Source organism: Bradysia coprophila, unplaced genomic scaffold (assembly GCF_014529535.1).
Source record: "Bradysia coprophila strain Holo2 unplaced genomic scaffold, BU_Bcop_v1 contig_297, whole genome shotgun sequence".
In the NCBI taxonomy this organism is placed as follows: Eukaryota; Metazoa; Arthropoda; class Insecta; order Diptera; family Sciaridae; genus Bradysia; species Bradysia coprophila.
In genome coordinates, this window is record NW_023503555.1 from 4519461 (window position 1) to 4542084 (window position 22624).

Sequence of the window (22624 nt, forward strand, 5' to 3'; positions counted from 1 at the left end):
TTTATATTGAGACGAGTTTTTTTTTTCGTTCGCGGATTTTTATCATTGTATTGGCTTCATTAGGTTGCCTGTATGTTAAAACCTCACGGTGTCTTTCGTTTCGTTTGAATTTTGTATAGATTAATAAACACGAATGTGCTCTAAGCACATTGTTGTACTTGATTGTGTGTATATTATACTGTACGGATCGCTTTACATTTTCCAGAACAATTTAGCAGATCTAGCTGATTAGATAAAGATTCTTTTTTCTTTTTTGAATTTATTATGAAACTTTCAACATGATACTGAACTAAATGTTGACAATTTTCAATTATGTTGTGTTTGTTTAACGCACAACTGGTCCGGTGAAGACATAATTTAGTTTAGTTTTTCGATGTGATGTAACGACATATATTTGATTGCTGGGAGTTTGGTGTTGATAAACTGACATATTACTTAAGATTCGGTTTGAAATTGGTACACATCGATATAAGGCTAGATTGGTACACACAAAGAACGAAGATTTATTACATACAACACACACAACAACAATAATTTTCAATCACAACACAAAATAAAGCGAAGGGACATTAAAGGGTAAATTCAAAAAGGAAGGGACATTAAGATTTTGAAATATTTGTATGGCTTTCTTCCGCGCGCTTTCTTAGAACGACAGTTACGTTACACATACATTCATACATTCCTTTCCGCACAAACATTCTTTGTGTGTACCAATCTACCCTATATTATATCGATGGTACACATTCACATCGGTATGAAACATACCCTGACCACGATTTGCGGATGAAAAACCTGACCGTGATTTGCTTATGTAAATTTACATTTAACATAAATTATACCGCAAATGACGATTCTCTTGGACTGTGGTTTGCCGTTTGCGGTATACTTTGTATGACGTCTTGAATACCTCCAAATAGCGGTCTATATAGAACTTCATATGAAATACCACAAATCACGGACACCATAACGCAACTCTCGATCCAATTACAACATTAAACTGAATTAAAGGAATTCTTTAAATATTGATTAATTACGAAGCCAAATGTTCAAGTTACAAACCCTCCTCTTCGACGCCCTCAGCATGTAATAGTTATTTGTTCAACTAGTCTCTTATACATCTTACTCGCTGCTCATGATCAAAACACTGTGGTAAACTCAAAAGGAGATACATCTGAAGCAGCTAAAGCTGCTTAACCATCCTCCTAGGTTTCCTTCATGGGACAGATATTCTTGTACTACTGACTCAGTGCAAAAACTTCAGTCTGTATAATCTGCTGGAATCAAAGATTGCGTTTGAACATTTATTCAAAATTAATCCTCCTAATCTATATGTAATCTATAATTTTTGTATATGATCTTTAATAATTTTACATAATGACAAATTTATTCTATCATCCCGACGACGATCATCTCGGTAGGTGAATTATTTGTATTAGAATGAGCAATTATACCCTCTCCATAATTTACGCCTCTAATGACTTTTCACATCATGACTCCGCTGAACATTCAAAATAATACGAAAATGGACAAACAATCACGAAGATTTTAACTCTTTCTTCGAAAGAAGTTTTACAATAATAGCCGAAGCGCATCGGTACTACCTTGGATTAGCCTATTTAAATTTTCAATGAATAACGGGAAACGTTTATTTGATAATCATTTATTTAAGATCCGTTCGAAAGTCGCAAAAGATTTTAAAGGCGTAAAATAAAATAAAATCGGTGAAACCGTTTCACTGTAACAATTTGTAAAAGGATGAATTCACATTAACCAAAGAAAATGTTTCACTTTGCCATTTCTTAAAAGTATAAAATAGATAGCGCAAAAAACAATCATAATGGTCACAACAATCCCACGACATCGATCACATCGATGTTCAGCAAATTACCGAAAAATTTGATATTTTTTACATATGAAAGTTTGCAATGTTCGAAAAATGTAAATACTGCGTACAACAGTTGTTACTGCAATTTAAATTTATTTATTCAGTGACAAAATAAAACAATCAGTTTCCCTTGGCATGTGAAGTTATGAACATGAACTTTTAAAAATTTTAGCGCTCACAAAAAGCGTACCATTTTTGACACCTTTTGATCTAGTACGTTTAGCACTACCATTTTGACGTACATTATATCAATCAGATTGTTGATGTTTACAAACCACAAAATGGTTCTTTGATGCAATTGGAGTTTTGTAAAAGTTGAATCGAAACTCAAATATTTTAATATGAAATGTTTAGTGTTTGATGACCAAATGTTGTACAGTCGATAGGCCTTATCTTTTCGCAGGTAATTTAATTCATTTTATTTTATTCATTTCATTTCATTTCATTTTATTTTCGAAAAATTGTTTTAGGAAAATGATCCAGCATCAACCGCTTACATTAGATTAGATTATTGCCGGTCCGAGCTTAAGAAAACAGATTCTTTTTCTTCGACTCGATGCGTTATATTGTCTACGTAAACACGAAATTCAAGCGATACAAAGACCTCAACTTTAAAATGACATTTTGAAACCGCACCTTGAGGCTCTTGGAACATCGAGTGACCAAAAATCTCAAATCGGTCCACTGACCTCGGACATAAAAATTTTGTTCTAGGACCCCCCTCAACTTTCATTTTTGAACATTTCTCCCGAAGAGACTAAAGCTCTACGACGCCATCTTTTGGCCGTACCAGCATCAAAGTTGGTACCCTGAATTGACACATTTTGCATCTTTTGTCGAAAACGCTTCCGCCGATTTTTTTAATATATACCTCAATCGATAGGTATTTTCAGCGGCTATCAACCATGGAAATTGCACAAAAGTTCTATGTACTGTTTTTGAGAAAATTGAGAAAAACTACCCAAAAAACTACTTTTTTGCAATTTGCTGCGGCTCACAGGTGTGTGGCCGCTCTCAAATGTTTTTATTTGGAAGCGCCGACCTCGAAAACCCTTTAGACACATATTTCACGCCAATCCATTAATTTTACGCGAAATGGCAGCCATTTTTCGTTTCAAAAATTCCGACTTTGAAGCCACCTAGCGGCCAAGCGACGCATAAAATTTTTTTTTGACCTACATTTCCTGAATCAGCATCAAAAGCTCTACCGAAATCAACCGTAAAATCATTAGGTCCGAGGTGCGGCCTCAGCCCTAACCTAGGTCCAAACTCGACTTTTTCCCATCTCGCCACCCCAAAAAACACTCCTATCTACTTTTTAGATTTTTCGTGTAATAGATGCCGGGACAGTCATGTATTAGGGCGCAGCGCTGCGCGCTGCGCTTGCAACGAGGGGAAAAAAGGTGAAAAGTCACTCGATGAAATGAAATTTCCTACTTTTTTGCAACGTCAACACAACGTTATCACAACAAAGGCTATCGAAGTTTCAGCTGAGCTGAGAAAATGACTTCTCGCCTGCGTTGTGAAAAATCCGGTACATAGCTCGGGATAAAAATGAAAAGTTTCGTTTTCGTGTGTTTATTACGCTCGGCGTTGCCTCGGATCAACAAATTCACACAAAGCGTCGAATTGTCAACTTTTTATCCCTTGTTGTGTAAATGACCGTTAGGTCCTTCAAACATCTAAAGACACACTCCCTATATAAGTCGAGGGGAAACTACGCGAGCAAATGCTGGGACAGGTGCTATTTGCTATTGGTGACCAATAGAAGGAAATATGAAACAAATGGATGTAGGTGGAACAGAGTTTGCTCGCGTAGTTTCCCTTTCGATGTAAATTCTAACATTATTAAAAAAAACCCGCCCACCCAGTGCCCGAATCATTTTTTGTGAAAGTCCAATGTCAACCCGAAAAATGTTGGCTCACGTGGTTCGTGCTGCCCGCACAGCTCTAACCCTACACGATCTGTGTCACAGATTTCATGAATAATGAGTCATCATAATTATAATGATTCCAACGTCATCGTCCCAATAACATTCTAAGATATCTATGCGTAATAACGTTGCAATGTTTTGTCGTATTTTGCATTACAAAAACATTTCCCAGAATCCCATTCTACATTTTAATACCGAATGTCTGTAGTAGTTACTATTTTTTACAGAAAAAATTGCAACAAACACCAAAGTGATTGCACAATCTCACTGTTTTTTTAATCGCTTTACTTACATTTTGGTGTTTACAATTTTCTTTTGCGTTGTGCGCTCACATAAACGACGTAATTAAAAACAGTCCAAAAGACGACATTCTTGGAAAAAGCATAATCTACCAGAATTTATCTCTATGTGCTATTAGCTCGTGTTCTCGTGTAGTTTAAGTTGTTGATCTCTTTTTTTTTGCTTGTTATGACTGGCGAAAAAATATTTGCATATTTCAGGGAGTAATTGAAAATAAGCTTGATTGGAACTCTACCTCAACATTCCATCCAAACAAAATTATAATGACGAATTTCCAATCACCATTCGGACCATCCAGCAATTGCAATGTTTTCAGACTGATCTTAAAATCGTTTTAAAACAACCACTGGCTATTACGAAATAGAGAAATAAAAATCTACTGCAACTCTAAATTCTTCCCAGGGCCGTTCTAATCTTTTATTTATTTTTACAATATTTGCTCTGATGGGAGGCGAAGAACTAAGAAACTTAGATAACAAGATAAAGTTGAAAGAAGCCATCACTGTTATCTTCAGTAAATCGAGCAAATATGGCTAAAAACGTGAAATTGAAAACCTGATTTTTTTAGGTTTATTTTTGGCAAAGCTGACACTCGCGACGAGTAAGTCAAGAGAACGCAAAAATTAATAGTTTTGCTTAGCACACAAAGTTGATAAAAATTTCTGGTCATGTTACGTTGGGCCCAAAATACTTAGTCAGGTTAGAATCATTTTCAACGGAACTAATAGAGTTTCAACCTGATCAGTTCGAAGTAGTTGAAATGAAGAAAAAAGTGGGAAGTGTGCAAGAACATGATTACAATCTTCATCCCTAGTTATGTCGTTACCACACTGAAATAAGAAATATTTAACTTTTAAGAAACTTAAAAATCTGTTACTTCAATTGTTTAAAGTATCTCTCATCTAAGTTTCAATACACAATCTTTTACTTCATTCGTTTAACCATACATTGCCCAAAAGCAATCCTAAAAGTCTGGAATATCGCTGTGGTTTTACCGTCTTTTGTATGTTATTAGCACCTTCAGGGTATTATTACGGTCACTGTTATTAGCAACCAGTGACCAATATCACACAATTTTTGGAATTGATTTTAATTGACACAGACTGGCGCGCCACCTTTAATAAAAGTAAAGTTCATCTAATTGTTGGATTGTACTAGCTGTACGTACACTTCAGATTAAAATTCATTTTTTTAAATGAAACTTTTTTTTACCTTCCGTTAAATAAATGCAACGTTTTCTTTATCAAACTTTATCGTCATTGAGGCAGTGCGGCAAATAAAATTTTCCAAATCAAATAAAGCCACAGCTACATCATTTACGTGTACATAATCAATTTAGAGTCGACCTGCCTTCTCCATTGACAAAAAATATTAATCGTCATTTGGTGTGTAGGTATGCGGAATTTTAATTTCTTAAATTACATCTCAAAGGACAAACTCCAAAACAAAATTTGAAAATTTATGATTGCACACAGTGAAAGCGAAGGAAAATAAATTTTCTTTTGCTTGGATTTTTCTACCGACGATAATTCGTCATTGCTTACAAGTTTTTCATTTCGGTAAAAGTTTTTCACAATGCCAATTCAGACTGTGTACAAACACAACAATTCCTCTCTCATCTGCGTGTGGTTATTCCCGTTAAAGCTGCAGAAGATTTTCCGAAAATAAAAAAGAAAAACTGGGGGCCATTCCCATTCCAATGGCCAATTCCCATTTGCAAAATATAAAATATTGCTGCTGTACATACACCTTCATTATATTCTGGAAGAAGTCTTCAACTATGCCATGAAAGAAGTAGATTATTGCAATGCTTTTGCCTTCATAAATTCCCAAATGAATCATAAATGAAATTTACATTCTGTGGCTGTTGTTGTTGCTGCTGCTGCTGCTGCTACTGCTTGTTGTTTTTTTTTCTTCAAAGTATAGTCATCTAGCCTATGCAAGGTTCATAAAAAGGAAAGCATAGCGTTCGGTCTTGTGAAAGCGTCCACCAGAGAATGTAATTATAGCAGTGCAAAACGAACGGTATACATGCTACACGAGCGAAGTGTTGTTTTCATTTTCAGGGGGTATTGTTTACATATTTAATGGGGGGACTGTACGAACATTTAAATGTTAATTGTTAGGCGTTATACAGACGGTTTAAATTTATGACCGTATCAATTGTTTATGTGTTAAGACGATGTACAGTCCACGGATGAAATAAGGGAAATCCCAGTCACTTTCATGTAAGCAGATTTCATCGTATACCTCTAATGTTAAATACGAAATTGATGAGATAAATACAGAAATCGTCTGGCTTGAAGGAAGCTTTGCCGCTGCTGGTAGGCGGTATAATCTGATATTTTCGCTCAGCCTAAAAGTATATTATGCAACATATTCATCAGATGGAATATCAAGTACTCAAGTATCAAGGCGAGTAAAAGACGCATGGGAATATACGGCGCAGCGTGTATAAAATAAACGTTACGTATACGTATGTACCTTATAAATGTTTTAACTTTAAATTTATTTAAAATGCGAAAACGAATAAAATGAGAAAGAACATGCCGAGTAGGTGATGGTAGCGTGTGCTGTTCTTTTTTTCGAGGATGAGTATAACGTTGTAAAGACATGAACGCCGGAAAAAATTAAATCGGGCGGTAGTCACACGGTTGTAAATTGTACATAAGAATTATGTGCTGGGTATGGCTCATAAATTTTAGAATTCGATTTAGAAATTATGATACTCAGTCGCTTAGAAGAGATGAGCTTTCATAAACGGATAATCATCTGAACGACAAAAATCGGCGATGATCATGGTTTAATGTGGTCTTTTAGAACGTATGTCAAAACGAATGAAGTAATAGATTTTGTACTATACGATCGATAGTTCTTTTTCTTTGATCAGAAGTAATAGATTTATTCTTACCAATTCTCATAATTCTTGAAAATTCTCAAAATTCGTGCAAACGCTCGAATTTAAATTTTTTTTTAAATTCTAAAGAATTTTTGAGAGTTTTCAAGAAATAAAATTCTCCAAAAATCCACAAATTCTTGAAAGTTCTCGAAATATTGCTGCAGAAAATAGACGACACATTGAGCGCTTTGTTACTGCTAGAACCAATCTACAACAGAATTTTAATCTGGAGGGACCCTTGTCTCTGATTTATTTCGAATGAAAGTCCTAGCTTCTCTTGTAAAAGTACAAAGTTGACGCATTTAAACTAATTCTGTGCTGGAATGAACACTAATGCTAACCTGGCCATTCTCCGATGAGTTTGGTCAATTGTTGTTGATGAACCCCGGTCAAAAATCAGTATTACCTGAAATTTCAAGTCAGGTCACGTAATTCAAGAAAACAGACCTGAACCTGGCTTCAATCAAAACTGTAAGATCGGGTTTCAGGTAATCTAGACTTTGTATAAAAATTTGCAGGTCACTCTGTCAGGTTGATTGAATCAGGTTCAGGTCAAAACAGGTTTCATGTGTTTGCTTCAGGTACGCCTGACCTGTTCCGAGCCGTAGATAGCTAACGTCAAATGTGCTCCGTGATGAACGAAAAAAACTTTGTAGCTTTTTCGGCATGCAAGTATGGCTTGATGCCTTGATGGGGGTGGCCGACCCATTCCGACGAGTTTTGGACTGAACAACATCCTTCAACCAAGGACAATGTATGTCGGATAATGACATATCTTTTCCTAAATTGTTAACTGCAATGTGACTGTCAATCTCCTTCACTCTGCTTGTCCACCTTCTAAATAATTTATGATCTGCCCGACCTTAAAACCTTTTGAGATTGACTGTTCTTCGAAATTAATGATCAAAAAACCATACAATGTCTCCGCTCACATCTCTGTATCGATAACCGAAATGAAGCTACACGCAAAATTAAACGTTCAGAACATTAAACTTTCGAGTAGCTGTAGGAACAATTGAATTTCTTATTCATATTCGACTTTATGGCAAAATTGACTATATGGCAAGTAGATTCAAAGCTGGAAGCATCTTTTATTTGAAAATTGAATGGATATTATACGGAAGCGAATAAACGGAAGAAGATCATCAAAAAGCGAAAACGAAAATTTGGCTTTTATATTTAGTAGAGCAGTTTATTTCATGGAAGCAATGAAATCATACAAATGACAATCATAATTAGATTGGAAATAAATGGGTTTTGGTATATATGAAAAATTTGTTAAATAAATAACGACCTCGTTTCAAACAGCGAAAGCAAAGCATATTGAACATTGAATTATTTATTTGCAATAAGACTGCGTGAAAGATAAACTATAGATTGGTTCCCCGGTAAACGAGATGCTTCCTTGGATGACTCTATTTATTAATCAACAATCCAACCAAAGCGACAGAGTTGCTGCTGACACTAATGTTATTTGACGACAAATGCGATTGAGAAATACGTTTCGACTCTTTGTTCCCACATCGCATGGAAACGAAATATTCATTTTGGATATTTAATTTTGTTCGTTCATGAGCGTATAAACATTGAGTGCGTTGTTCGTTTCTATATATTAATAATCTAAGTCAAATTAAATCCGACATCTGAAAATATTTCTTGATGAATGGCATTCTATTGAGGTGAACGATGTGAATGGAGAAATTGGCAACATTTCGCTAAAATAATAATTTCCTATGAATTAATAAACTGGAAAGCATTTTGCAGAGTCAGAACATGAATGTGAGATTAATTAGGGCAATAAAGTATATCAGGGAATAAAGTAGAGTGTATCAGTGGCTGATGGGATTTCATTCTTTATTCGTAGCGTAATTGGATCGTCTTTGTTTTTAATCAGACAGAAATTTCAAATGGAATGTTCTGCACCAAAGAAAAAGGAAATGAGATGCGTGCATGGTAGGATATTTGAAATGAAAATTTTTCTCATTTTTCGTTTCCCCATTTCAATTCATTTTTGGAAGCATTTAGTTACCTGGTAACTGTTACCAATATAATCCACCAAAAAGAATTTAATTTAATTTTTAGAATGTTACCGGAAGTTGATTTCTCTAACTCTAACATTTCGTATTTTTTGCTGATATTTTTAAACTTGCATCATACTGATAAAAAATCTTTTACTTCATTTGTACCACATTAAAACCACATAACTCAAAATCGAATGGTTTATGCTCGTCATCGTTTTAGTGCGATACTACCAAATTGATTAGCCATCTGCTCAAATAGTTTCTGACTCCGAACAGATACGAAATTCCGGTTTTCTCCCCTCGATTTATTTTAATTTAATTTATTAATTTACTCCCCACGGTAGGGGGTGATGCTGACCTCATTATATTCTACAGCAGCTAATGACTACTAAGATGTACGAACAGTGTTCGTCAAACACATTTTCGAAATACAGAGATGTCAAAAAGCTGCCGAACATACAAACAATATAGTTCTATTGCGGTCTTTCGGCATCAGTCTCCCTTACAAAAAATAAATAAATAAAAAATAAAAATACAATTTCAATCGTTCACAGACGGAAAAATATTGTCAGGACAATTATCTATGCTCTATTTTGCTTTAATTATTGTTGACTAGTTACCACAGTAGTTATTTGTTTACAGAGTGAAGAAAATAGGAGATCGGCGTTTTACTGCCCGAGTGAAGCGAGTGCTCCGAATCGTTTGATTGGGAATTTCCTATTTTCTTCCAGAGATGAACACAAAGTTTTTCCTATGTGCGAGGTTTGACTAACCGTCTTTCTCTAAACAAAAAAACAATTATTCGTTAGACCATTTTTTAAAACAAATGCAAAAGTGACTGTTCGGAGGTGAAAATATCCATTTTATACCCTCTTCAAAACAAGACGGTTGAAATAGTATTTACATAACAAACATGAAGCTATTTGAGAAATTACCTTTTGCCTGTCACATTGGTAAGAACGGTAGAGCACTCGACTCACAAGCGAGAGGTCACCGGATCGAATCCCAGTGTTCATTTCATGTTTCACAGATCGTATATCGATGAAAAGTAGAAGTTTAGTGAGAATTGTGTGGATTCGAGGCGAAACCGAAAATTTATCATGTTTATACCGAGTTATGTAATGGATTTTACATGCTGAGGGCGTCGAAAGAAGTGGTAGAAACATGAAAAGTACGATTTTCGACGCATATGTAGCAAGCACGTAATAGACATTTTTTTTTCCGAACTGTCATCAGCATCAACAAAACGTCATTTTGTAATGGCCTTTTGAGTACAAAAAATAAGCTCAATCACACACCGCACACTCGAGAAGTCTTTTACTTCATTTGTTTTGACTTACATTTCTTGTTGATGAGACATTATCAAGTATTAATCTTTATTTTTGACAGCTATTAACCTACTGTCAATAGGTGCAGCCTTGAAAAGATTGAGTTTGTTCAATGGCAAATATTGGCTAAAATTAACCATATTTCACTTCCGTTTTAGAGTGATACTCACTACTATAGTGTACTAGTGAGTCACAAGAGTGTTTGAGACTCCCAAATTCATATAATGAAGTGTGCATTTAAGTCGGTTATATGTTCATGTAGCTCATCCGTTCCTCAAAAAACACTTAACCCGAAATTGTACAACCAATTCGATTTTTTGGTTCCATTACATAAGTGTGAATGTACTGCAGACATCAAATAATTTTTTGTTTGTTTGCTCGAAGAAACGATTAATTTAAATTTCCACATAAAACCGAATTTATGAAACCATAAATTATCCAAATAGGCAAAGTAAATCGTTCTGTAAGACGTACTAAATGTGTGCATTAAAATATAATTTAAGTGTTACGCATTTAAACAAACATGCCGCGTATAGATTCCCGTCAGACTAATCTTTTTTCTATTTTGCGTGATATTCATGTTAATGGCAATGGTTAATGGGAAACGAACAACAACCCGGGAAAAAATCAGTTAAACGATTAGTGATGGATGGCTATACTGGATGAATGGTTAGGATATAAAATGGAAGAGAAGAGGAAAAAAACGCCGAGCACTGTATTTCGGTCAAGGAATTTATATTAGGAAAAATTCGCTTCCATAATTATTTTAAGAATGTACAAAAATCCATTACACCGAAAAATTTCGTTTCTTTCGCCCATAAAACTGTTCAACGAACGTGTTACCAACCGAAATTCCTTCGTTTTTGCCACTCTTTAAAAGTGTGGGTTAGGCATCCACGTAACGGAACAGCATGCAGTTTTCACATAAATTTTACACAAAGTTTTTTTTATTAGCAGAGATACTTTTGTGCACGATTCCATAAACCGTACCGTCATCTGTGCCGTTTGGGATTTTATATTTATGCAAAATTAGAATGAATTGTTCATGTACAGAGCGAGACGTTGGTGGTAACAGTTGTTGGTTGGTTTGTTGTCTTGTAAAGTGTGAAACAATTTTCACTTATGACTATTTTTGACTAACTAATGTTATTCTACATGTATCTATTCGTTACTTTTGATGACATTTCATAACAAGCTATAGAAGGAAGAAACATTTCGTTTTCGTGTGCGTAGTTAACTCGGCTTCGCCTCGGAAGAACAAAATTCACACGAAAACTGAATGTTGAAACGTTATGTAAATGCCTATTCCTCAATGCAGCCCTTCTATGGAGTGTAATATGTTGTGCCAGTTTTATGGATTTCTTACTTTCTTGACTAAAATATCTTACGCATCAGCTGGAAAACTTGATTATCTTTGAACCCTTTCATGTCTTCAGCATACTCCCATTACCGAATACACTAATACCCGTGCCACAATCATACACACAATATAGCCAATATTTCATACATTTCAACATTCGCGATATTCATTTGACAGTTCATCTGTCAAATGAATTGAGTCAAATCGTATGGCAATTGCATGTCACTCATATTGTGTGCGAGGGGCATAATACGTGACTAAAACGGTATTTATTGACCAACCACTTTCTTTGTTAACAAAAAATCTCACAACAAGAAATGATTAATTGATCCAAATGAAATGACCCAAATGTAATGAATGAGTATACTGTCATGGAGGAAGTGGTCATTTCTGGATGAGGCTCTTTCTAAAACAGACGCCATAACTTTCACAAATAGCTGCTACAAACAGCATTACCTTATCAGAGACGGCATGACCAGTATCATTAACCAATCTGTTACTTTCTTAATATTCATTTTTTCAGCAAATTGATAGAAAATCTATTACTTCATGACTTAAAGCACACTTTTTACAATATAAGTTTAAATTAAATTCTGAACTAAACTTATCATTTATTTTGGTAGTTGTTGCCGATAACAGATGAGATACCAGTCTGTATTAATAATTAGAATGTTATGCTAAACGTGAAGTTGACCTGTGTAGACTGTATTCGATTTGCTGCATAACCACGAATATGTTTCGTTCCCCTAATATAAAGGGAATTCCCTTAATCTGTTTTCCAGATCTCTGGTAAATTTGTTTGGTGCGATATTTTCAGCTGACTAATTATCACAATTAAAGGTCCATTAATTTAAATTAACTGTAACGTTCGTTCATTCAACATATGTTTCGGTTTCAAGTTTCTCTGGATATCTTATCAGATCTTTGCAAATATATTTTCAAACTTTCCATCATGTGTATAAGGGGACCACATTCAAATTGTAACGGAAGTCTATGTGCAGCCCACTAAACGAAAGCAAAAATTGAGCGCAGCCATGTTGAGTATACATATAACTACAGTGTTGGCACTTGTATTTGCGGTATGTCTGTGTTCAGCACAGAATTTTTTACGCAGCGTCAGAGTGAGTAGAATAGGCTACTAGGCCGAATGGAACGCACTCACTAGCCGTGGGGTAAACAACCATTTGACTACGTGAGTGCGAAGAAACAGCATGACATATATTTTGATATATCTCTGTTGCCTCGCACTCACTCAGTCAAATGGTTGTTTACCGTCCGTTTACCTTCCGTTCGGCGAAGTAGCCTATAGAGACGTTCCAGAAATGAAAGCTTAGTATGTTTTTGTAGGGTAATCGAGCTTGAACAGCCATTGAAAGAATTGGTCGGTTGCAGAATGAATTATAATTTCAATTTCATGGTTAGCAATCATCTTCATCGTGTTCCTGCTTCTTTCCGGAAATTACACCGTTGATCCAACCCAAATTGTCAGCAATTTTAGCATAAGCGCCGGGTAAGCTATTATCGTTTTGAGCGCATGTTGCCCCAAATGAAACCACTCCAATTTGTTGGTTATTTTCTCCATAAATAAGTGGACCACCGCTATCTCCCTGAGTTTTCAGAAAATGGTTTTCAATTTCAATAATTTCATCGATAATTTTTCAAGAACCTTCTCACCTGGCATACGTCAGCATTTTTAGGTCCTAGGGCGCAAATTTCATGTTTGCTATATTCACTCTCCGAACCGCCCCATGCTCTAGCACACTCAGCTGAGTCCACAATATTCAAGTTAACTTCATACAGTTCTGCTGCATGAGGATTCTCCGGATTTTGTCCCCATCCCATACTCGACACATCTTCTCCCGATCTATATGTTCCATTGGAACTATCAAGTTGAATGTTCTGCACGGTTTTTTTGTTGTATCGAATGTTCTTTGTAAGTTTTAAAAGTCCCATATCATGAGCGGGTGAAGCTGGAGTATATCGTGGATGAGGATATACTTGGGCCACCTTGTAAATACTTCCTCCTTCGTTAAAGTACGTTGAGCCAACTCGAATTTCATATAGCGAAGCTTTTCTCTTTTTGTATGCACCCTGAACTTTGTCAGTTACACCTGACAAAAATGTTTAAATTTAACGTCCAACTCCAACAGTAAGCAATATTGAAAACTTACAATGTCCGGCAGTTAGTATGTACATTTTATTAACGATGGTTCCACCACAAAGATAGTCGATTCGAACACCATACGAGGTATATGTCATGTAGCGAACGTAGACCATCCAAGGAGCGTCAGAGATATCTTTTGGATATCCCCTGTAGACTCTCGCACCACCGCCTCCATCACCGAACACAGTTGGTTCAAGTGTTAAAAATATGATTGAAAAGCTTAGAACGAACTTCATTGCTTGATTGATAGCAACTTTGTGATGTCAATTGTTGACAATTGCAACTGTTTTATATGTTGGAAAAGTAGTCCAACACGCACGGTGGGGTTGAACAAAATTTAAATAGAGTCGCGACACCACCTCTGATTTTTTTTAATATTCTTATTGAGGGACTCGAGTACTATAAGGAACCACATTCAGTTCGAAAAATTTTCCAGCCGTTTCGGAGAACCGGCACTCATGGCTGTGCGGGACCGACGAGTCAATTTGAATACAGATTGTTATCGCAACGGATAGAGGGACTAATTCTAAGCTAATTCGTATTGAAATGGCTCCCCTCGACAACTTGACCACGTAGCTACAGCCAGCTAAAGTCGAAAATTCGACATCTTTGAATGGTGATATGTCCAAGCCGAAGAAAGTTTGAAACTCTTTGAATAGCGATATTGGTAGAGGATTCCATGCTCTAATAAACGCCGAGAATGGATTTTACAAAATTTCTCTGAATTGTAAAATATTTGAAAAATTTTATTTTCACCATCTTCGGCGAAACTAGGACTCATCTGCAATACACATGTTGATCCTGTCTGCAACAAAACAATAATGCCTGATCAGCCTGCAGTCTAAGCTTTACAACAATACCACACTCGCCGGTGTTAAAGTCGGTTAAAGCTGATTTCCATATATTTTTACGGTAAATTTCCTCTAATGGTTAGCGAAATCAGCTTTAACCGACTCCAGATATACGTAATTAATGTAAGAATTGCTGCAAATGACTTATACCACTTATTTATGAAGAATGCATAACAATTCCACTCATTCTAAAGGAACGGGCACTTGAAGATAGATGATAAATTGAAAATTTCGTCGTAGAGTGACCTTGCTGCAAACAAAATGTCGTAAAAGATACTTGTTGTGAGGCTGGTATGGCGAGTGTGGTATTGTTGTAAAGCTTAGACTGCAGGCTGATCAGGCATTATTGTTTTGTTGCAGACAGGATCAACATGTGTATTGCAGATGAGTCCTAGTTTCGCCGAAGATGGTGAAAATAAAATTTTTCAAATATTGTACAATTCAAACAAATTTTGTAAAATCTATTCTCGGCGTTTATTAGAGCATGGAATGCTTTACCAATATCGCCATTCAAAGAGTTTCAAACTTTCTTCGTCTTGGACATATTACCATTCAAAGATGTTGAATTTTTGACTTTAGCTGGCTGTAGCTACGTGGTCAAGTTGTCAAGGGGAGCCATTTCAATACGAATTAGCTTAGAATTAGTCCCTCTATCCGTTGCGATAACAATCTGTATTCAAATTGACTCGTCGGTCCCGCACGGCCATGAGTGCCGGTTCTCCGAAACGGCTGGAAAATTTTTCGAACTGAATGTGGTTCCTTATAGTACTCGAGTCCCTCAATAAGAATATTAAAAAAAATCAGAGGTGGTGTCGCGACTCTATTTAAATTTTGTTCAACCCCACCGTGCACGCACATTGTTGATAATTCACAATCAAAATCATTTTCAATAGCTGTAATTTGTCGTTTAATTACTGTAATTCGTCTGCTAATTAGCACCGGTTGAATTAAGGAATTCCAATTGTTCTAAATTCAAATAAAAAGTATAATTGAACATGGTCATGAACCTTAATCGACAAAAAATTGATAGTGAAGTAACGTTAGAAACGCTACGACTCTAGCTCATAAAGAACCAGTATACCATACCCAGATCCAAACGTAGCCCGAACACAATTTAATTACGTACTAATGACCCTTAGACGAATTGTACCTCTAGGTTTTGTACAATAACTCTTAGTGCTGACCGATATTAAACGGACGATATTAAAAATGACGAAATACCTAACTCAGAAAGTTCCCTCCAGCAAAATCACAAAATCCAATGTATCACGAAATTACGATAATATGAAATGTCAATTTACGTACGTAATGTAACATTGTCCAACGCATACTTTATGCGAAATAAAGCCAAAGCTGAAACAGATTATACTTAAGCCATAGATTGCACTTTTCGGTCTTCATTTAACTGTTAGTCCAGTAGCCACGGAAAGTCCAGTAGCCACGGAAAGTCCAATAGCCACGGAAAGTCCAGTAGCCACGGAAAGTCCAGTAGCCACGGAAAGTCCAGTAGCCACGGAAAGTCCAGTAGCCACGGAAAGTCCAGTAGCCACGGAATGTCCAGTAGCCACGGAAAGTCCAGTAGCCACGGAAAGTCCAGTAGCCACGGAAAGTCCAGTAGCCACGGAAAGTCCAGTAGCCACGGAAAGTCCAGTAGCCACGGAAAGTCCAGTAGCCACGGAAAGTCCAGTAGCCACGGAAAGTCCAGTGGCCACGGAAAGTCCAGTAGCCACGGAAGTGCCCGTGTTGGATAGCCCTTGGTACACTGAAAAACAAAAGTTCGGGTGCCAAGCTGAAATCCTGTCAGTTTTCGGGAAAAGGAGGGGGATGTCTGGAGTGCACTATTTCAGTTCTTGACCATTTTCAAACACTCTGAACAAAATATTTCGTATTTTTATGGATGATATCGATTGAGAATTAAATTTACTAAACCCAAGAAGTATTTTCATAATATCACTAATCATCACTAATATCAGTTCGTAATAGACTAAGCCTGGGACTAAGTTCTCTGGACGTGCAATCATAATTTTCCTGTTAACAAGTTCACATTACTTCATCTTCTTCTATCTTTTACAAACATTGTAATCCACCCAGTATTGTCTAAATGCTTCAAGCCATACTTCTAATTGTTAGATAACTTATTGAATGAGTTAATATTACGAAGTGACTATTCGCACGCGCGTGCGATTAGTCTTTCCTTCGGCCGTAGGCTATTCGCACGCCGCGTGCGAATAGTCACTCTTATGTTTGTTGACTATTGGGACGCGCGTGCGAATAGCCATTGTTACAGGTGTGGACTATTGGGACGTGCGTGCGAATAGCCAAACCTACAGATGTAGACTATTTGGACGCGATACAAATTCGTGGAAGATGATTTCACGGCGCATAAAAGATTGGATCTTGGCTTTCAGCAAAAAGGTGTGTGAAGAGGTATTTACACTAGTTTTATGAGAGTTTAAATGACCATTGCCACAGCTGATCCCCATATCTTACGGAGCAACGGCCTCCAGCATCGGCTAATCAGAAATATGATACTTATGCATAAGATTCGATAGCTAGTAGGACCTAGAGTATTACGAATCCTCAGGCTACATGTAATGGGGATAGTCTGAACTTCGCGTCTGTCATGATGTCTAAATAAGTTAGCTGACACACTAACAAAGCCACTCTTCGAGCCAATATATTTAAAAAAAAATTCGACTCTACTGACGTCGTAAAATACCGGTCTCTTTGATTTTTTTTATTTCAAAAAACACCGCTACTATTGTCTCCCCAAAGCAATTAGTCAGGAAACATACAATATTTTTATAATTTAATTATATTCTTCATACAAAATAGAACAATTCTGCGTTTTCAGAATTTATTTTACGAAAATTAAAATATTTTAAAAAACTATTTTAAAGAGTTTGCACTACTTTCTATTAAATATTCAAAAAGGCTGTCAAGAGACTGTCATGAGACTGTCAGTTTTTTAGAACAGTTTAGAGCTTTCATTTACTAACACATATAAACAATAACAAAGGCACATCGGAGCCATGTCATAACAAAGCCGATTGTTGATATTGCTATGTTAAATTTGATGTGAGTTTTGTGGATTTTCATTTCAATTTAAAAAATATAAAATTGCGTTTTTTCCATATGTTGTTGCAGGATTATCTTACTAAAATAGGTATTATTTATCAAAATAAATTATAAAAATTTGCTGTTTCCTGACTAATGGGTGGGTCGAATTTTTACTTTGATTTTATTGTAATTATTCATCTCAATAAATTTAATCACGAAGGTATGTTGTCATTACATGTCAGGTAATGCGCGCATGCGAAGGCTAAAATTAGCATAAGCACAAAAGAGAGGATTGACTTTAACATGTTGGCCAGCATATTACAGATAGTGTCTTGTTCACAAGTGAAAGTGACCTGTGCTATTTTTGACCGACGTTTCAAATGTTCCAATGATGACAAACTACTGACTTTGTATGGAGAAATGAGGTTTTTCTCACATTATTCGTTTTGAACAACAAATTTCGCGGACCGTGCTACAAATTATGACATTTAATTTTCTAAATATTTATTGTGAAATTTTCCGTGAAATAAAGAGAAATATTGACGACTCCACTCTACCTTTTTAGTGTGCTGTCTTTCGCGCCGGATAATTGAATATAAGTTGTATTAAAGGCAACTGTCATACATCAGTCTAAATTGAGACTATTTTGAAAGAATGTTGAAATTGAAACATATCAAAAATGAAGATTAAAAATGGGCAAGAACAGTTATTCCTTTTAAGCAATGACACTAAAAAATTGTATTAATCATTCAGCTGATCAAAATTGTCATTTACACACTCATAAATACAGTGTGAATACATAATAATAATTTCATTTATTTGTCATAAAGACCCTGAGCTCATCTTCACACAACGTTTTCTTGAAAAGCAAGATACATTTAATACTGAAGAATCATGCTACAAGTTGTAGAGCCAATCCTACAGGTGGAGACTATTCGGACGCGAGGCAAATTCGTGGAATATGATTTCGCGCGGCGCGAAATCATATTCCACGAATTTGCCTCGCGTCCGAATAGTCTCCACCTGTAGGATTGGCTATTCGCACGCACGTCCCAATAGTCCACACCTGTAACAATGGCTATTCGCACGCACGTCCCAATAGTCAACCAACATAAGAATGACTATTCGCACGCGGCGTGCGAATAGCCTATAACAGTAGGAAATACTATTCGCACGCGCGTGCGAATAGCCTACAACCGTAAGAAAGACTATTCGCACGCGCGTTCGAATAGCATCGGCCTTAATATTAACTTGGAATTTTGCTTACTTCTAAATGTCAATATAATATATCAAAATAGTGGCCGAACTTGACATTTTTCTAATATTTTCCTCGTGAAATATTCTTTCTTAAATACCTTGAACACCCTGTTAAACTTAACAAATCATAAAAAATTATAATTCCATCGTCAATCTTTAACATTTCTGCGACTTTAGTTAAAAAGTGCTATCTTTATTTCTCTACAGACGCAACATAATCATTCTTCAGGACCACCCTGTAACCTTCAGTGCCTTTAGACATTCGAAAAATGGTATAGCAAATTTTCCAGGCAACAATATCGTAGAACATTATCTAAACATAAAATCAATGTTTCCATCTGAAATATGATAAAAACAGTGAAAAATTAGATTTTTCAAAATATTTCTTCACTTTGACCACATTTTTAGACCACCATATGTTGTCCAAAAAATTTGAAAAAGCTTCTAGGGTTTAGGAAATTTAATTCTCTATCGCAATCATCCATAAAAATACGAAATATTTTGTTCAGAGTGTTCGACAGGATTTCAGCTTGGCACCCGGACTTTTCTTTTTCAGGGTACCAAGGACTTTCGTGGCTGCTGTATTATTGGGAAAATCTCAATATTAGGAGTCTCGTGAATATTGGGTTATGTGTATGTGAATTACTTTTTTAGTGACGTCCCAAACGACCATTGGTGTACATTTAGAAATTTCTATAAGAAAAGCGCATATTTTCGGTTTTCAATGGCTACCTACTAACCACAAAAGCATTGAGGAATTGTTTTGAAAGTGCTTTCGGCTCCTAAAGTTCAATACCTTATTAGACATACAAAAAAGAAGTCCCATGGAAAATGTGTCCGATTTCGGAAGGCTGTTGTTCGAAAAAATCCTCAATTTTACAAAAACAAATTAAACAGTTCACGAAACTTTTGCCTCTTCTCTTTTTCATAAAAATAGCTTTTCCGGCAGAAGAAACGATTTTCCTTTTTTTTGCCAATTTTGTCTGCTCTTTCGATAACTGATGACTCAAGTATTAACCGCTGCGCGAATGTGTTATATGACCATTATATCATCATAAAAGGCGATAATGTACCGATTACTTGAGAACCTTAACACTGACGCTGATTTTTTTTATTCGGTTGAGTGCACGAATTCATTACGTTGATTCACTACTTCCACTTAGTTGCCAAAGTTTGCGATGGCATCAGAGTTTTTGTTAGAAAATTGAAATGTAAATTTATCGCCAGTGTTCATGACCTACCCTAGACAGCAGTAAAAACTGTTGCTATACTTGCAAAGAAATTCTCATACTTCATAGAAAATGGAATATTAAAATAGTGCTGCACTTACCATTCTCTTGCAAATATATACACACCATTATAACCACCACCGGTACAGGCCGAAATATATTTTTAAAATGAAAACTGTGAAAGGTAAACATTTTCATTTTACTATCGTGTACATATATGATAAAGGTGAAATATTTTTTCTCCCAACTAAATTGGCCCATATGCATTTTGTACACTTCCACACCCGGAAGACCCAACTTTTAATAACAATTTCGTAATGCACTAACATTAAATTAACATAACGAAAATAAAACTTTGTCGTCCAATTCACATTCAACGTAATTAGTCGGAGTATTATATTTGAACAAACTGGACTTTATATGAAACATTAATTGTAATTAAATTACCTTCGGGGAGGTGAAAAGTTAAGGCTTATATATTCAGTCCACAACACTAATGAATTTGTTGCGTGAAAAGTAAAATATAATCTCGAGATTGCATTAAACAAGTCATATTCACATCTGCTTTTAATCTTTTCCCGGTGTGAATCTCTTAGTATGTAGATAGTACCAGAGAATATTTTTGGGAAAACATTTTTTTGCGTTTTCCTAGATTTTCCGATATTTTCCTTAAGTTTTTCAAAAATATTTTTTGTAGATTTTGGGAAAATGCAGGAAATTGTTGTCCCAAAAATAGTCTCTGAGATAGTCACACTCCACTTGTTTTAAGACAAATTCAATAAGAGCTCCTCGCTTATTTTTATCGATGTTGTCGATAACAGATAATATAAGATTACCTCTGTCACCATGGTAACTGAAACGCTAGGTGTCGTTTTCTTATTTTAAGAGGATTCTTTGCGCCGATCATATCAATGGTTATGCTATCAAATCTATTACATTTAATGCTGATGAGACTTATTTCAAATCTTTTACTTCATTTTTTTGATCAGGGCTTGTCTTTTATTCCTGAAGTCGTTATCGATGACAGTGATGACAGCCGTCTGTAACAGCATAGTTCCACTTCCGTTTTTTCTTGTTTATGTAAAATTCAGAAATTCAGTAGCAGTTCATTGTAAAACTTAGCGAAATTTAGCGAGTTCTCAGCTAAGGCCTCGACTAGACTTCACTATGATGAAGAATGTCACATATTCTATAAAAGTTGATTTTCCTGAGATGAAAAGCTAGACGTGTCACTTCATCCGTAGAGATGATCGGGCTTTGGAAGACTTTTATTGGTTTTTTTTTCGGGTTGAGTCTTCAGCCCGGCCAGGCTTGGGTTTTCGTTGGATTTTTTTGTTTAAGTTTTATATAGAGCTCTAATAAAGTGTATCACCAGGCTTCCAAATAAACATATTTTTAATCATTTTAAAGTAAAAATTATGATTCAACCTAAAATCTATTGAGAAGTATAGACTAGTCCAACCTAAAACCCTCAACACAAATGTCAATCACATGATATTTATCACTTAGATCTTTGATCTTTGTTATCAAAGGCTCTGTCGTTGCTTCTCTAGAACGCCACAATTTCAAAACTAACTTCGGGTTTGGTTCGGGTCAGGTCGGGTTTTAGTTTGCTTATGGCTGGGCGGGATTTCAGTTTCTTCGGGTTTTGGGTTGTCGGGCTTCAAAAATTTACTTCGGGCTGGATTCGGGTCTGGTCGTTTTTTGAAATCATTCTTTTTGTGGAAATAATTTTCACTTTGACAGAATTCAACCAAATTACCAGCATTATTTTCAGCTTCTTTACTTCTTTTCATCTAAATACTTTCAACAGATTGATACAAAATCTGTTCAAATCAGCTCATCCCATCGCTATATAAGCCCAGACTAGCCAGAGCTACTTGAACATCTTCGACTGTAATGTACAAATGTTCTGCACGTTATATCAAACGTACTCTCTGTTTCGATGCACGACGTAATGATGAATGATATGGACATGATGTCTTTTTTTGCTATATAAAAAGCATTTTATTTATGGAATTGTATTCGGTACACAATGTACATCTGCTTCAATGTAACAGCCAAAAAAAGCGCTCAACCATAATGTTGTAAATTTACTCGTGCACAATTTCTATTTGAAAGAGTTGTATTTTGCGTAGCTTTTGTACATCTCCATTCATACTGTCATAAATGACATGCAGCAATCGCCATTCACCATTCAACCATTAACTCGTTCTTTTATTATATTTCTTTTCGTTGAATGTAAATGGAGGCAGGGAGGGAGAGAGGATAAAGTAAATTCGTTTGTAAACACAATATCAACAAATTTACACATTTTATTAGGATCAATAACATGA

General features: G+C 35.8%; 1 protein-coding gene and 1 long non-coding RNA gene across 2 annotated transcripts; one reads left to right on the forward strand and one right to left on the reverse strand.

The window, feature by feature from the left end:
- Positions 1–521: 521 nt before the first annotated feature.
- Positions 522–21711, forward strand: LOC119078589. Its single transcript, XR_005088033.1, has 4 exons — positions 522–736; positions 15899–15903; positions 19815–19828; positions 21699–21711. It is a non-coding gene; the product is annotated as an uncharacterized LOC119078589 (long non-coding RNA).
- On the reverse strand, positions 13116–14131 carry LOC119078578 (trypsin beta-like). The gene is made up of 3 exons (XM_037186155.1): positions 13899–14131; positions 13402–13838; positions 13116–13334 (listed from the first exon to the last, which is right to left on the reverse strand). Exons 1-3 carry the CDS (start codon positions 14125–14127, stop codon positions 13146–13148), a joined length of 855 nt encoding a protein of 284 aa, XP_037042050.1. The 5' UTR covers positions 14128–14131; the 3' UTR covers positions 13116–13145.
- Positions 21712–22624: the final 913 nt, after the last annotated feature.